Genomic DNA, 15,739 nt, shown 5'->3' with positions numbered 1-15,739 from the left:
AGTAATTAAGCATTTCTTGTACTCGCTGTGGAAGGTTGCTACCCATATGTATGATAACAAATGCAATTTTACTCTACTCTCTGTGAAGGCCAGTGCGTTATTAATATTCGGCATGAGTCACCAGCCAGTCCTACATACATTTCATACCTATTTCATCTGATAATGGAGCTGTGATTTAGGCTTATGCTGGAATTGCAGTGTTTTTTTTATGATATGTATCGATGGTTCTCTACAATGAACACGATTAGCGATGTTAGGACAAGCTATGCTTTTTTTTGTTGGGCAGTTCCGGTCCAGCAACTGCAATTCCAGACCAAGGTTTTGTTTCTACCAACCAGTTGAATACTCAGTGACTCTAACTCTTTATACTCAACTGGTTGGCGGAAACAAAATCTTTGGATTTGTAGTTTCAGGACCGGAACTGCCCAACACCGATAATAGGAACTTCACAAGAGGGACTTTTAATGTTTAACTGCATTCCTTTTGGATTTTATAGTGCCCCTGTTGTTTGAATGGCTACATGATCAGTCCCTTAGCAGCTCTGCTATTCAACCAGCACAGCAAACTAAATGAGCATTAAACACTTTATGTAGCATGTATGTTTCACTGTGCTGGTGTACAAATGAGCGCTTGGCTCGGCTTCTGCTCTTTTATTGAAGGTTATCTCCTGAGCCTCGATCTAAATATAACTGTGTAGATGGGGTTCAATCACTGCTTCTGATGTGGCGTACACTTGTATTGACGTTAATATTAGTGTTCAACATTGATATTTGCAAATGATAAGCATTCGAAGAAAGGATGCAAACAAAATTACTTCATCTTGTAACACCAAATTCGATGAAAGAAGAAATGTTTACTGATTTTGGCAGCTCCAACCCAACTTCTTCAAACATTGAGCAACGCGATTGATTGTGACGATGATTTTGATGACGACGATAATGGCGAAGGGTCACTCTGTCTACAACAACCTGCACTGAATTGGTGGGGGGGGGTGGTAGCTGGGTTTTTACAGAACCAAACTAGGAATAACGACACCTACACACATTGCTGAATTTCTTTTGTTAAGTATATAAATTGTCATTCATACGGTTTTGTAAATGCAGTGGTGCCCAGGGTTGGGCTTAGCTCAGCAGTTGGATTGTGAGACGTCTCGCCTGCCTTGTACTGAACTGCCATGCCCAAATGGGATTATGTAAGGAGTTCCCCGGGCTACTGCAGCACAAGGCAGAGAGCGGGAGAAGCTCTGGGTGCTGCCTGTCCGCGAGGCTCAGAAGCATTTCTGTAGTCCTGTTACCCCATCTCAGCTACATATTCCTCTGCAACTGCTGGTGAAAAAGCCAGTGAAGTAACATCGCTGGCTAAACACTGCAGCAGTGAAGCCCTCTTTCCCACACTGCCTGAATGAATGTGACCCACTGACGGTTCCTGAGGTTTTTCACAACATGACAACACGTGCAAATATGCACACGCACACACACACACACACACGCACGCACACACACACACATATGCACACACACACACACGCACACACACACACACACATATGCACACGCACACACACGCACACACATGCACATACACACGCACACACATACACACACATACATATGCACATGTACACACACACGCACACATATGCACACAGACACATATGCACACACACACGCACACACACACACACACACACACACATATGCACCCATTTGTCACATCATCCCCCACACACACACACGCACGCTAATGCATTGATGAACAGATTTCAGACTGTTCCGGAAAAAATCCCATTCCATATCAAAACAGACACAGAAGAGGGAAAACGATGTCGGCATTCCCAGGATGAAATCGCACTCCGTCGCCACGACCCCAAAAATCATTCGTGTTTACGTTTCTCTCCCTTCTCTTGCAGAGCAGAGGCAAGGTGCTGTGATGTTTGTATATTTGCAGTGTATGCTCTAGCCTACATGGGAAGCAGGAGCCTGCGATGGGGTGAGAAAGAGAAGCTTGCACACGCCGCATGCAGAACAAGACTCTTCCACACTGACAGACATTAAATATTTAAGTTCTGTCTCCTCGTTTTGTTCCACCCCACTGAATGAAATCCCCTGTGGCTGAAATCAGGGGTCAATCAGCGATACCACGCAGCTTCCTGCACAGCACTTTGCAAAAGGCTGAGAAACTGCATGGTGTTTATTTCCAAACAAGGTGTCGCTCCTCCTTAACACAATGAAATATTTTTAAAGGAGGCGTCGCAATTCCCTGTAACGGGGGAACTGAGTGTGTCACGCGGATTCTTTCGGAATCAACGTCTTTCACTCGGGTTTATCTCCTCCCTGTCGCCTGTTACTACTTTTGCATCTTTCAGCTTTTCTCTAACATTTTAAGTCGCGGATTGCCTGACAGGGAGCCATTTTTTTTTCTTTGCCTGAAAAAGCTAATGCTTCCTCAAAAAGAATCTTTCTATTCCCCGGCCAACTTTCCCAAATTAATGTCGCCAACTTTATCCTCCTTAAACTCCCACTCGGCACATGCAATGAATCCTGGACCGAAGAATGATTCCTAGTTTGTTTAAATAGACCACGATTGCAGCCGGCACACAAATTTGCTGCGTTCCCGATTCCAAGTATTTTGATACAAAAGGAACATGAGGAAAGTACGGATAGAAGTGAACTTACTTGCCCAGTTCTTCAAAGAGCTGGTATTCCTCAGAGAATCGAGTACAGGTGATGGTGGCCATGCTGGATTTATGTAGAACTCGATCGATCCTTTTTATGTTACGCTAATGATGTCGGTGTTCTAGGAAGATGCTGATGTGGTTTGGAAGCCTCCCGGTGAGACGAGTGGATCTATCACTTTCCTGATCTCCGGAGTGGAACGAGGAGAGATCCTAGATGCCAGGGTTGCTCCAGCACTGCCCCTGCCTGTCTTTCTCATCCAATCCCAGCCAACATTGCTCATGAATGCACAGTCCCGTTGTCATGGCAACTGCATCCTCTCCACTCTCTTTAGCCAGGCTGCCAGACTGGCTCATATTCACACATTGGAGATGGAGCACTCCTACGTGCACAAAACACACACACAGAAAGACACTCGGATTGTGTGCATATATTTTCGATACATACGCATTTAAGGTACAGTTTCCTGGGCAACAGAAGGCGAGTAACAAATTGGATTTCCCCGATGACTGTTAATTTATAGTCAAGCTGTTGCCTTGGTGACGTGAAAGAAACCAAAAAATTAACTTTTAATGGCAGGATAATGATGTAACACACACATATCTATAAATCTGCGTATTTATTTTGGCACGACAATTTCAAAGGTCGTAAAAATTCCCGAATCTCTTAAAGCCCTTGATTTCAGCTTCTTCTTATTGAGGAAAAGTACTGCCGTCTTACCAGAACCAGAAAATGATTATTTCCCCTAATGATATATCCACCTCGGGTATTCTTAACATACTTAAAAAAACAATGATTGATGGAACACAGAACCATACAACTAGACTTTGTTAAAGCAGGAAACCGAACCACGATTTAATTTTTCAGTGTGAGAGCTTTATGCTGACTTTTGAAACCCACAAAGACACATCTGTTACACATGTATAGTAGATATCGTGTTTGTCGTATTTATTTGATCTCCTAAGTACACCTATTTCTATGGTCTAGTTGTATGCTCTACTTCTATGCTGTATTTCTACACCAAGTCTGTTCACCTATGTGAGACCAGTGGTCTCAGAGAGCTGAAGTTAAGGATTCAGATTTTTAACGAAATGTTTAGTTGACCTAAGATGATGCCCGGAATTGCAGGCCAAGGGAGCCCTTGCCACAGAGTGAGGGCAAGAGAATTTGTCCCGGCTGTATTATATCAAGCTCCCTGTCCCGTCGATATCGCCGTGCTCGATGGCTCTGGGGCTGGGGACAGCCCCTTTCATCGTCCTCTCCCTTTAATTGTGTTCAAGACCTTACGTTTCTTCGTTAACTTTGCCCCAATGCAGTGCTTCTTCTTCGTGCTTTAATTGCTGGTTAGAATAGGATAGAATAGAATAGAATAGAATAGAATAGAATAGCTACTTTTATTGTCATTCAGAACATACATCGGTTAGTGCACATCAGAACGAAATTACGTTCTGACTCACCATCGGCCTAGCAGAGTGCGTTAATACTAAAAATGTTAAACTTAAAGATATAAAAATGAAATAGAAAATACATAGAAAATAGAATAGTTCAGGACAATTCACCTGTAGTGAAAAAAGTCATCATCTCAGTTGCTTAAATTTTCTGTTGGAAACTGCAATCAGAAACCTCATTGTGGATCGTTAATTATATTAATTTCACTCTGCACCAGAATTTGCTTTAATTCAATGACCTGGAGGTCCGTGGATCTTCGAGGTGTGAGTGGAAGCCTGAATGGTTTATTGATTGTTTCATCAATGCATCACAATGAAAAGAGGAGTGTGTCATTTGGGAGAGGGCAGTGAATCCATGCAGCGTGTGAAAAGCTTTAAAACCAGCTTGTCTTTTATCAAGCCATAAATACGCATCTGAAAAACAAAAACATTTAATGAGACAAAGAAGGAAGCCTGACCATTAAGAGAATCTGAATCAGCAAACCACAGGCCATTACACATCACAACCGCATACACATAACAACAGGATACACATTACAACAGAATACACATCACAATTAGATACATGTTACAACTGGATACACATTACAACAGAATACACATCACAATTAGATACATGTTACAACTGGATACACATTACAACAGAATACACATCACAATTAGATACATGTTACAACTGGATACACATTACAACAGAATACACATCACAAGTAGATACATGTTACAACTGGATACACATTACAACAGAATACACATCACAAGTAGATACATGTTACGACTGTATACACATTACAACAGAATACACATCACAATTAGATACATGTTACAACTGGATCCTCCCCAATTAGAAGAATGTGTGTGATAAAAATTGACAAATTATATTATTTGCTTTATACTGCATTTAAATATATTGAAAGTATCCCTTTAGAGAACCATCAGATTTTGTAAAATTTTCATGTAATTTTTCTGAAATTTATCTATATATTATCTATATGTTTTATTAAACAGATTCTTTTATCCAAATTTTTTTTTTATTTTAACATTTGTAAGAAAGTGGGGTCACACAGTCCCCTGAGCCATCTGCCATTGGGGACTTTGCTCAAGTGCCTTTTGGTGAAATCACTCTTCTGACCCTGGGATTTGATCTAGCGACCTTCCAGTGCATTCATTCTATAAATCTATATCTTGTCTAATTGCCAGGAACAAGGGGACCTGAAGAAGTAGCAGCATGGTTGAGGCAGAATGGATTGTTTTGGAAAAGGTCAATCCAATTCTGAGCATAACTGCACATTCTCACACTAGGGGAGGTTGAGAATCGCCGATATACCTGAATGCCTTTGGATCGTGGGAGGAAAGTGGAACACTGCAAATCTGCCCACGCTGACACCGGGAGAATATGCAAACCCCCCACGGGCAGAGCTGGGGCCAGACCTCACGCAACGATGCCTGAGGCAGCCGAACTGCCTGGCCACCCGTGCATTTCCCCATCCCGTAAAAGTGCAGCATAAAATGCGATGCAGATTATGCCACAAATAATCATTATACCTCTGATTCAACTCATCTGAGAATTCACACATTTTGAATCGCCTCGTTGCCCTACCACGCATGGCAGTTATTTCAGTCAACAATGACCATGAAAATGTTACTTAATATTCATTCAGTCTGCATCCATCGGCTGATCCTGCTTCTCTTTATTGTTTCACGAAAGCCTCGGTAAATAGCTCCCTCTGAGCTTCGTTGAGACGCTTCCAAATTTACACGCGTTAGGGCGTTTTTGTTCAAAGAAAATTCCGAGATGTGAAAAGTCCATCATTTCGTAGCTGGTGCCGCACCCAAAATCGGCGCCTCAGCGAGATCACCACAATCACACGCTCCGACCTCTGATTTTAATTATTGTAGGTTCCTTTATTATTGTTAGCTGCTAGTACAAACCCATTAAATATGAATGAGTTTCGGACTCTCTTGAACAGAACCGGCTGCCTTTGGTCTCTGTAGGGAGCCGTTTCTGTGCTGGCTTCATGGGCGATCGGCTGGGTGATTCTGCAGCACGGGGAGCTGCTGGCCAGTTCGTCCTACAGCTTTGCCTTTGGCCGGGGACCTTTACATAGTGCTAATATTCTCTGCTGAGAAAAATGGACATTTCCCTGTGGATCTATTAGAGACATTACTATGTGTTCCATGGTAAAGGTGACTCGAGTGGACGCTGGCATTATGTTACATGGTGCCCTCAGTGATAATTACATTAATGGGTAAGAGTTTCAGAAGCCCAATTATTTAATGGCAGCTCCCTTACTGCCCCCTAGTGTCACCTGTCAGTATAGTATTCCGGCGACCTGATTTTAGGCGTCCTCTCAGTTGTTTTATGTTCTCCAAACCTGCGTAGCCTTAAAGTGGCTTAAACTGAAAAAGCGAAGGTCAGCGTGAAGGATTGTTCCCATAGTTTGGAGACAGAGATAAAATGGGGGCAGCGAAACCGAAATGAAAGGTAAGCTGAGCTGTTTTAGAATGCACCCCCCCTCCGTGTCCCATCCTGCGGGCCATCAGCCGCTGCCTGGAATGCAGATCGCCTGCCTGAAGCCGTTTACATGGCAACGGCTCACCTGACCTCACCATTCTCCCCCATCCCTCTTTCCAGATAAATTCCGACATCTCCGTGGCAACATAAAAGTTTCAGTCACAGAGGGGGGTACGGCTGGCCTCTGTTTTGCTTGTGAGCCACACAAAGGGAAGCAATAGGAGCAGTGTACGGGGGGGGGCAATCCCAAGGCTAGAAATTCTGGAGGAAAAGAATCAATGACCTTTAGGTTCAGGTCACAGGGGGCATCGAGCGACGGCAGCCTCGCAAAAACTGCCGAGCTCCAGTCGCTGCTTAGTGACATTTAATCTGGACCCCCGTGGAGCCTCACCCTCGTTTCTATGCCAGTTCCCAGTTTATAAATTAAGTGGAACACAGGAAATAAAAAAAAAAATCCCTGTGAAAAATCATGATGTGTATAGAAATGTGTGTTCAAAACATACGGCAACAGTCTGTGCCGCAGTGCTCGCCGTGCCTGTTAGCTGGCCGCGGTCTTAACTGGATCTGACGGCCAGCTGCAAGCGAGCTTCCTTTGCTGAGAACTTAGCCGCGCATATCAGAGACAAGCATTATGGGATTCGTGCCGAAAACAAGCCTACGGACACCCTAATGGGCCATGACAGATAGCTTGAGGCAGTATAAATGATGGTGGGGTGGGAAAGGGGGTACTTCATGATGTTTGTCTATTAATATAATTATTGGGCCACACAAAATGGTACTCCCCCCCCCCCCCCCGCTCTATATTACAGTCTGTTACTGCTCAGTAACTGGAAGCAATGCTGTTAGACTGAGTGTCTGGCTTGTGTGGAGAAGAGAGAAGCAAGTGTGTGAATAAGACAGATTCTGCAGACGCTTGGTCGGTGTTTCAGAGAGCACCGGGACAGAGCAGCGATTTCACGCGAAAGTGGGGTAGCAATGTAGCTCAGTGGCTAACATTACGACCTCATACATTACGACCTCATACATTACGACCTCATACATTATGACCTCATACATTACCACCTCATACATTATGACCTCATACATTATGACCTCATACATTACCACCTCATACATTATGACCTCATACATTATGACCTCATACATTGCGACTCCACATTATGGTCCAGTCCATAGCTCTCTGTCTGCGGAGCTTGCGCGCCCTCCCTGTCTCGTACGAGGCTCCCCCAGCAGCTTCAGCTCCTTTGTACAATCTAAAATAGGCCAGTGGGGTGCTCCACAAAGCAGGATTTCCCCATTAGCCAGGTTACTTAACCCAAAATGTAAGGATCGTCCAATAGAAATGTCACTTACCTTACAGGCTTTTGTCTTTTGAGTAAGCCGGTTAAGTAGGAAATCCTGCTTTGTGAAACAGCCCCCTGGTTTATAGACTTAATCCCCGTGGAGAACACAGTAAAACACGTGCTACCTCATAGTGCAGACATTCTTCTACACGCCGGGTCACCCAAGTGGACCCTAAATTGCCAGGAACTCCTTCCGTTGGACTGGAATCCCATCCAGGGTGTCTTCCTGGGAAACGCCGTTGGATTCGCCATAAATCCATGGCGATAAAATTGGATGACAAACGGACGGATGGAAAAAAAAGTCCTTTTTTCCCATTGCGATTGTTTACCTTGGAGAAAGAACCGGTTTTAGTGTGGGAGCACGAACATGAAGAACACAGTGGTTTTAAAGCCGCGCTTAAATACTGCTTCAGTAAATAAAGCGAAATGAGGCGAGAATAAAGATTTTGAAGCCAACATTTATGTCTGTGGCGCTGCCATAAGGACTTAATGGGCTCCACCGTGGTGTGTTGTTGCGCCTAAATATGCATATTGCTTACGGATAGTGATGACAGGTATTTCCATGGTAAATGGGTGAATTATATATTGCATAACAACCTGAGAAATGCACTGGAAATAAGGAGGTAATGTGCTTTGCAAGATGACCTGATATTATCTCAGATTAATGGTTACTAATTATGCGTAATTTGCATGGATTTATTGTATTCGCTCGGCAGAAGTTAAGTAAACTGGACACTGAGTAATTATTGAATGCCGATTATTCAAGTGTGAAACACAGTTATAATTGCATGAGAGTTACAGGGTAAACATCTGATGTACTGCCTTACTGTATACAGTTGCCCGGGTAATAATTACAGTCCAATCACAGTTCATGAATGTATTTAACGCTCATGATCACATGACATCTCTCTTATGAAAGCATTGTGTCGGACTGTGAGCACAGCTGGGTTGAAACTGTAAAATGGGTCACAGGGTATAGATTGTCCTGCAGTCTCTCTCTCTTTTGCATGATTTATGAAGATTCTCCATTTGGACAATGGAGTCCAGAGGCTGATCCTCGTATGCTGCCGCCTGACCTCTGCTTCTTTGCGTTCCCAGTGATTACAAAGTGAGGTCATCAATTAAGGTCAAAGGTCACAGTCCAAGCCCCCGTTAATTTAATTCCACCACCTGCCCAACACCTCATTCATCACACCCTATTGGGTTGAGGTGCAGCGCTGTGCTGTGGGACAGGAAGGTCTCAGCCCTCCTCCTGCGTCACCAGGACACAAAAGCTCCGCCTTCATCGCGCACAAAGTCCCGCCTTCATCGCTCACAAAGAGCCCCGCCTTCATCGCTCACAAAGAGCCCCGCCTTCATCGCTCACCAAGAGGCCCGCCTTCATCGCTCACAAAGAGCCCCATCTTCATCGCTCACAAAGAGCCCCACTTTATCTCTTACAAAAAGCCCCGCCTTCATCGCTCACAAAGAGCCCCGCCTTCATCGCTCACAAAGAGCTCCGCCTTCATCGCTCACAAAGTCCCGCCTTCATCGCTCACAAAGAGCTCCGCCTTCATCGCTCACAAAGAGCCCCGCCTTCATCGCTCACAAAGTCCCGCCTTCATCGCTGACAAAGAGTCCCGCCTTCATCGCTCACAAAGAGCCCCGCCTTCATCGCTCACAAAGTCCCGCCTTCATCGCTCACAAAAAGTCCCGCCTTCATCGCTCACAAAGAGCTCCGCCTTCATCGCTGACAAAGAGCCCCGCCTTCATCGCTCACAAAGTCCCGCCTTCATTGCTGACAAAGAGGCCCGCCTTCATCGCTCACAAAGAGCTCCGCCTTCATCGCTCACAAAGTCCCACCTTCATCGCTCACAAAGAGTCCCGCCTTCATCGCTCACAAAGAGCCCCGCCTTGATCGCTCACAAAGTCCCACCTTCATCGCTCACAAAGAGTCCCGCCTTCATCGCTCACAAAGAGCCCCGCCTTCATCACTCACAAAGAGCCCCGCCTTCATCGCTCACAAAGTCCCACCTTCATCGCTCACAAAGAGCTCCGCCTTCATCGCTCACAAAGAGCCCCGCCTTCATCGCTGACAAAGAGGCCCGCCTTCATCGCTGACAAAGAGCCCTGCCTTCATCGCTCACAAAGTCCCACCTTCATCGCTGACAAAGAGGCCCGCCTTCATCGCTCACAAATTCCCGCCTTCATCGCTGACAAAGAGGCCCGCCTTCATCGCTCAAAAAGAGCTCCGCCTTCATCGCTCACAAAGTCCCGCCTTCATCGCTCACAAAGAGCCCCACCTTCATCGCTCACAAAGAGCCCCGCCTTCATCGCTCACAAAGAGCCCTGCCTTCATCGCTCACAAAGTCCCGCCTTCATCGCTGACAAAGAGGCCCGCCTTCATCGCTCAAAAAGAGCTCCGCCTTCATCGCTCACAAAGTCCCGCCTTCATCGCTCACAAAGAGCACTGCCTTCATCGCTCACAAAGTCCCGCCTTCATCGCTCACAAAGCGTCCCGCCTTCATCGCTCACAAAGAGCTCCGCCTTCATCGCTCACAAAGAGCCCCGCCTTCATCGCTGACAAAGTCCCACCTTCATCGCTCACAAAGAGTCCCGCCTTCATCGCTCACAAAGAGCCCCGCCTTCATCGCTGACAAAAAGTCCAACCTTCATCGCTCACAAAGAGCTCCGCCTTCATCGCTCACAAAGAGCCCCGCCTTCATCGCTCACAAAGTCTTGCCTTCATCGCTGACAAAGAGCCCCGCCTTCATCGCTGACAAAAAGTCCAACCTTCATCGCTCAAAAAGAGCTCCGCCTTCATCGCTCACAAAGAGCCCCGCCTTCATCGCTCACAAAGTCCCGCCTTCATCGCTCACAAAGAGTCCCGCCTTCATCGCTCACAAAGAGCCCTGCCTTCATCGCTCACAAAGTCCCGCCTTCATCGCTGACAAAGAGTCCAACCTTCATCGCTGACAAAGAGCCCCGCCTTCATCGCTCACAAAGTCCCGCCTTCATCGCTCACAAAGAGTCCCGCCTTCATCGCTCACAAAGAGTCCCGCCTTCATCACTCACAAAGAGCCCCGCCTTCATCGCTCACAAAGAGCCCCGCCTTCATCGCTGACAAAAAGTCCAACCTTCATCGCTCACAAAGAGCCCTGCCTTCATCGCTCACAAAGTCCCGCCTTCATCGCTGACAAAGAGTCCAACCTTCATCGCTGACAAAGAGCCCCGCCTTCATCGCTCACAAAGTCCTGCCTTCATCGCTGACAAAGAGGCCCGCCTTCATCGCTCACAAATTCCCGCCTTCATCGCTGACAAAGAGGCCCGCCTTCATCGCTCAAAAAGAGCTCCGCCTTCATCGCTCACAAAGTCCCGCCTTCATCGCTCACAAAGTCCCGCCTTCATCGCTGACAAAGAGCTCCGCCTTCATCGCTCACAAAGAGCCCCGCCTTCATCGCTCACAAAGAGCCCCGCCTTCATCACTCACAAAGAGCCCCGCCTTCATCGCTCACAAAGAGCTCCGCCTTCATCGCTCACAAAGAGCCCCGCCTTCATCGCTCACAAAGAGCCCCGCCTTCATCACTCACAAAGAGTCCCGCCTTCATCACTCACAACGAGCCCCGCCTTCATAGCTCACAAAGAGCTCCGCCTTCATCACTCACAAAGAGCTCCGCCTTCATCGCTCACAAAGAGCCCCGTCCACCATCGCTCACAAAGAGCCCCGCCTTCATCGCTCACAAAGTCCCGCCTTCATAGCTCACAAAGAGCTCCGCCTTCATCGCTCACAAAGAGCCCCGCCTTCATCGCTCACAAAGTCCCGCCTTCATCGCTGACAAAGAGGCCCGCCTTCATCGCTCAAAAAGAGCTCCGCCTTCATCGCTCACAAAGTCCCGCCTTCATCGCTCACAAAGACCTCCGCTGAGCAGTTTTCATATGGGAGCCTCACCGAGGCAGAAGAGTGAGATGAAAACGTTTTGTCAGAGAGGCGGTAACTGAAATAATAAATAAAACATGCATGGACAGTGTCGTTTGATGAGTTAATACTGAATAACCTGGTTTCTATGCTACAGTTTTCTTGGTAATAGACTTTGCAATGTTGTCTATAGCACTTGTATAACTAGTTTCCGGGAAATTCTGGATGGTCCCGCCACATAAAAAATCGTTGTAATGAATTGCAGTGACTGGTTAAATATCCATAAGAACACTTGATAGCACTATGTCCAAAGCTTGTGTTTTATAGAGATGCTTCTAAGGGAATGGCAGAACATGCCTGGTTTCGTTTGTCTTAGTGCGCACTGGGTCTCTACAGTCCAGGACACAGAGGTCAGCACTTGCCAGAGTGGAGTGTGGTCAGCCATATAACCTCCACCCCTCTCCTTCTGTTCTGAGCTTCAGATAACTGGCAACCTTGGGGAGATCACGGTGTCTGTCTGTAATTTTGCGACACTTGCGGGGAGGCATGGTGGCTTGGCGCACATTCGAGGGTGAATTCCCACAATGCACTTCCACAGCTGGTTTAAGGCCCGGCTTGAGGAAAACACTTTCAGAACAAGGTTTACCTTCGTAAAAAATCGACTTGCACAGTAAGTAGTCCTCTATTTAGATTCTATTACACATTCAGAGTAAGCAAATGGAGGATAACCAGCAGCTCCTTGTGATTCAGGGCTGGAAACCCCATCGGATTTTGTACCCCCGATACTGACTCAGACCTTCTTTATCCTGAGTCATGCAACTCTTTTTGGTGTCCCTCCAGAAGCGAGAGTCACGAACCCTAAACTGAGAGCAAGGTTAATAGACTCTGTCTTTATTAATCCAGACCCATTTCATGTGACACTAAAATTTAAATTAAATTAACTTAAAATGACACTGGTTCCAGTTAAGGCAGCGGTTGGTGTCTTTCACCTGAGGGTTGAGTGTTTGACAGCTTTTTGGCCTTTGTGAGAAGGGGAGCAGAGGTTAAAGGTTAACAGGAACACCAGACACAAGCCGGTTTCGTTATTGCGTTCAGCATCTTGCACATCAACCCTGGAGGACGCACTGTAAACGCAGGAATACAAAGGAGTTTTTCTTTATGCCGCTCAGAGATACACAAGTGACTCAGATAATAGATCCTTTGTGTTTCTTGTTGGTACAACAGGGTTCAAAACCCGAAGAACTGATTCTACAAAAGCAGCAGGATATATCATCCAGTGTTTTATTGAATGCCACCCTGGTGTTCGTCATCCTGAAAGAGGGGTTTCTCTTTTTTTCTCAGGTGTTTACCTCCACTTTGCCAGCTCATTGCACACATAACAGCCTCAACCAATCCAAGGAACACACAGCGTCAGTAGGGGACCGCAATCTGTGCGGGACAAGGCCCCAGAATCACAGCGCTAACAGCCTCAGCACCAGTATCCCACCAAATCTCGGCTGTGGCACCTGTTTCTGCTGATCCTGAAGATGTCTGGACATCAGCGAAACGTTCCATCTCGATTCAACCCCCCTTCACAGTATTTAAAAAGTGCAGGTCAGGAGTTTCAAGTCACCTAATTGGATGAAGACCGTACCAGATGCAGCAGTCATGCTTGCTGTGACTGTTGGGCAGGCTCACATCATGCAGCATCTGTCACCATGGAAACCCTGCGGCCACGACGATGGCTATAGACTATATAGACTTTGGAAGCGTCTTCTGCACCATGAGCCCTTTCTTCAAGCTTCCAGTTCCAGCCAGTTTCATGATGTTCGCCGTAGGCCGGCGGATCCAGAGCGACGCTCCGCCTCTTACTGCACTTACTGTACGCCGCAGGATTCCAGCTGCCGTTCTGGGAAGTTACAGAGAAATTGGCACTGCTGGGAAGAACAAGAAAATGAAGGCGGCTTGTCTCCCAGATTGTGGCAAGCTGAAATCTTACACACCCCCAGGAGGGCTGCGAAGTGGAGTCCACACTCTCCAATAGCACTACACTAATAATCTATTAGTCAGCCTCAGATCGTTGCAGGAGTGGGGATTTGTAGGCGACCCTACAGGAGAAGAAGCTGGGGGAACATGGCAAAGCAGGATGGAGCTGACAGTCAGCTTTCTTCAGGAGCCCGGATAGTGCTTCCTTATCAGCTGGGCTGTGGGAACGTTTTGGTTTGTTAGATGGTCACTAAATTCCACAGAACCTTCCAGGGGAAAATGACGTCTCCTCTCCTTTCTTGACACCTGCTTTTCTTTCTCTCTCCTCCCTTTTCCCTGTTTTTTATATCATTCTCTCTTAATGATGCTGTAATGTACCACAAGACGCCCATGTAAAGCGCCTTGGGGAGACTCTGTTGTGAAAGGCGCTATATAAAAATAAATTGAATTGACCTCGATTGAATATTCATCACCAACATGCCCCATCAAACGTTTAACGCCCTGTGATTCCTCTGATAAACTGCAGGCTCAGCATGGCCTTGTGTTGAATGATCAGATAATGTCGTGATTGATTTATTGCCAATATGAATGATATGTGTGTAAATAATATTTAGACACTGATAATAAAGGTTTTCTAAAACCTTTGTAAACCTATGCACCGGCTTTAGATGTACTTAGAAAAAAATTTGGGGAATTCTAAGCAACCAGCGCGTGAAATTAAAAATCCTGTAATGCATCAAAACCCGGAACGTATGAAAAAAAAACAAATATAATCTGCATCTTGCGCATCTTGCACATCATGTACGGAGGAGCGCACTGTAAACGCAGGAATGCAAAGGAGCTTTCCTTTATACCGCTCACGGACACCAGGAACACACAGTCGCGGCAGAAGGTGGAAGCAAAGCCGGATGAGATGTCCACAGCTGAGGAGACGAACGGGGAGCAGTTGAGCTGGCTGTAAACTGAGGATTCAGAACCTTACAGAGAGACAGAGTGTTGTTAGCTGAGTGCTCAACTGCTTGCCCTGGAAACGAGGACCTCGTCCTCCTTTTATGATGATCTGCTTGGTGGTTCGTGTCCTGAGGTGGTTGGTCACTCTCCATGGTGCTGAAATGATGCACATTTACAGTGGAGAAGGGAGTCTTACATACCTAATAATCAACCATTTGTCACAGTAACGCCTTTAGACTGGAACCTTGTAAGTAATTTCAAAGACCAAATTAACCCATCTTCCATCACTGCTTATCCAGTCCAGGGTTGCGGTGAAACCTAGGCCTTTCCCAGAATCCTTTGCACGCCGATTTACCAAGCTGCATGTTTTTGGACTGGAGGAGAGAATTGAACGAGGCAGGGACAAGATATCTGCCTGGATGGTCCCGCTTCCTCTAGGTGCTTGGCCCCACCTCTTCTGCAATCTGTCCCAGAGTGACTTGTTTGTCAGAGAATTCTTCTCAGGATTTTGAGATTTATGCGTGTGGAGTTTGCATGTTCTCCTCGTGATGTCATGGGGTTTCCTACGGGTACTCCGGTTTCCCCCCAGAGTGCAAAAACATGCTGAAGTTAATTGGGGTTCCCAGATTGGCATGAATGCTGTCTGTGTGTATGTGTTTGTGTGTGTGTGTAGACTATTCCATACTCTAACTACACGTTGTGTAAAGAAGTGCGTTCTCAAATCCAGTTTAATATGTTCTCCTGCTAATTTCCACCTACGGCCATGAGTTCTAGTATTTAAACTAATATTGAAATAGCCATTTGGCTGAACAGCATCCAGACCTGTTAGAATTTTATATACCTGGATCATGTCCCCCCTTAGTCTCCTTTGCTCGAGGCTGAATAGATTCAGCTCAGCTAACCTCTCCTCGTAAGACATTCCTCTAAGACCAGGAATCATTCTTGTA

At 46.3% G+C, this 15,739-nt stretch overlaps 1 protein-coding gene across 3 annotated transcripts in view; it reads right to left on the bottom strand.

Moving 5' to 3' along the window:
• The window catches only part of camk2a (calcium/calmodulin-dependent protein kinase II alpha), a 58,788-nt gene extending 55,721 nt beyond the window's left edge, over positions 1-3,067 (bottom strand). For 2 of the 3 annotated variants that reach the window (XM_048994768.1, XM_048994769.1), the window contains exon 1: positions 2,676-3,067. In XM_048994768.1, the coding sequence (XP_048850725.1) occupies positions 2,676-2,737 (62 nt within the window). In that variant the 5' untranslated portion in view covers positions 2,738-3,067. The remainder of the gene's footprint in view (positions 1-2,675) is intronic. The other variant, XM_048994770.1, reaches the window with a different exon arrangement.
• Between the last annotated feature and the right edge of the window lie 12,672 nt (positions 3,068-15,739).

The sequence above is a fragment of the Brienomyrus brachyistius genome, chromosome 24, assembly GCF_023856365.1.
Source record: "Brienomyrus brachyistius isolate T26 chromosome 24, BBRACH_0.4, whole genome shotgun sequence".
Lineage (NCBI taxonomy): Eukaryota > Metazoa > Chordata > Actinopteri > Osteoglossiformes > Mormyridae > Brienomyrus > Brienomyrus brachyistius.
This window is presented reverse-complemented; position numbering and strand designations above follow the sequence as displayed.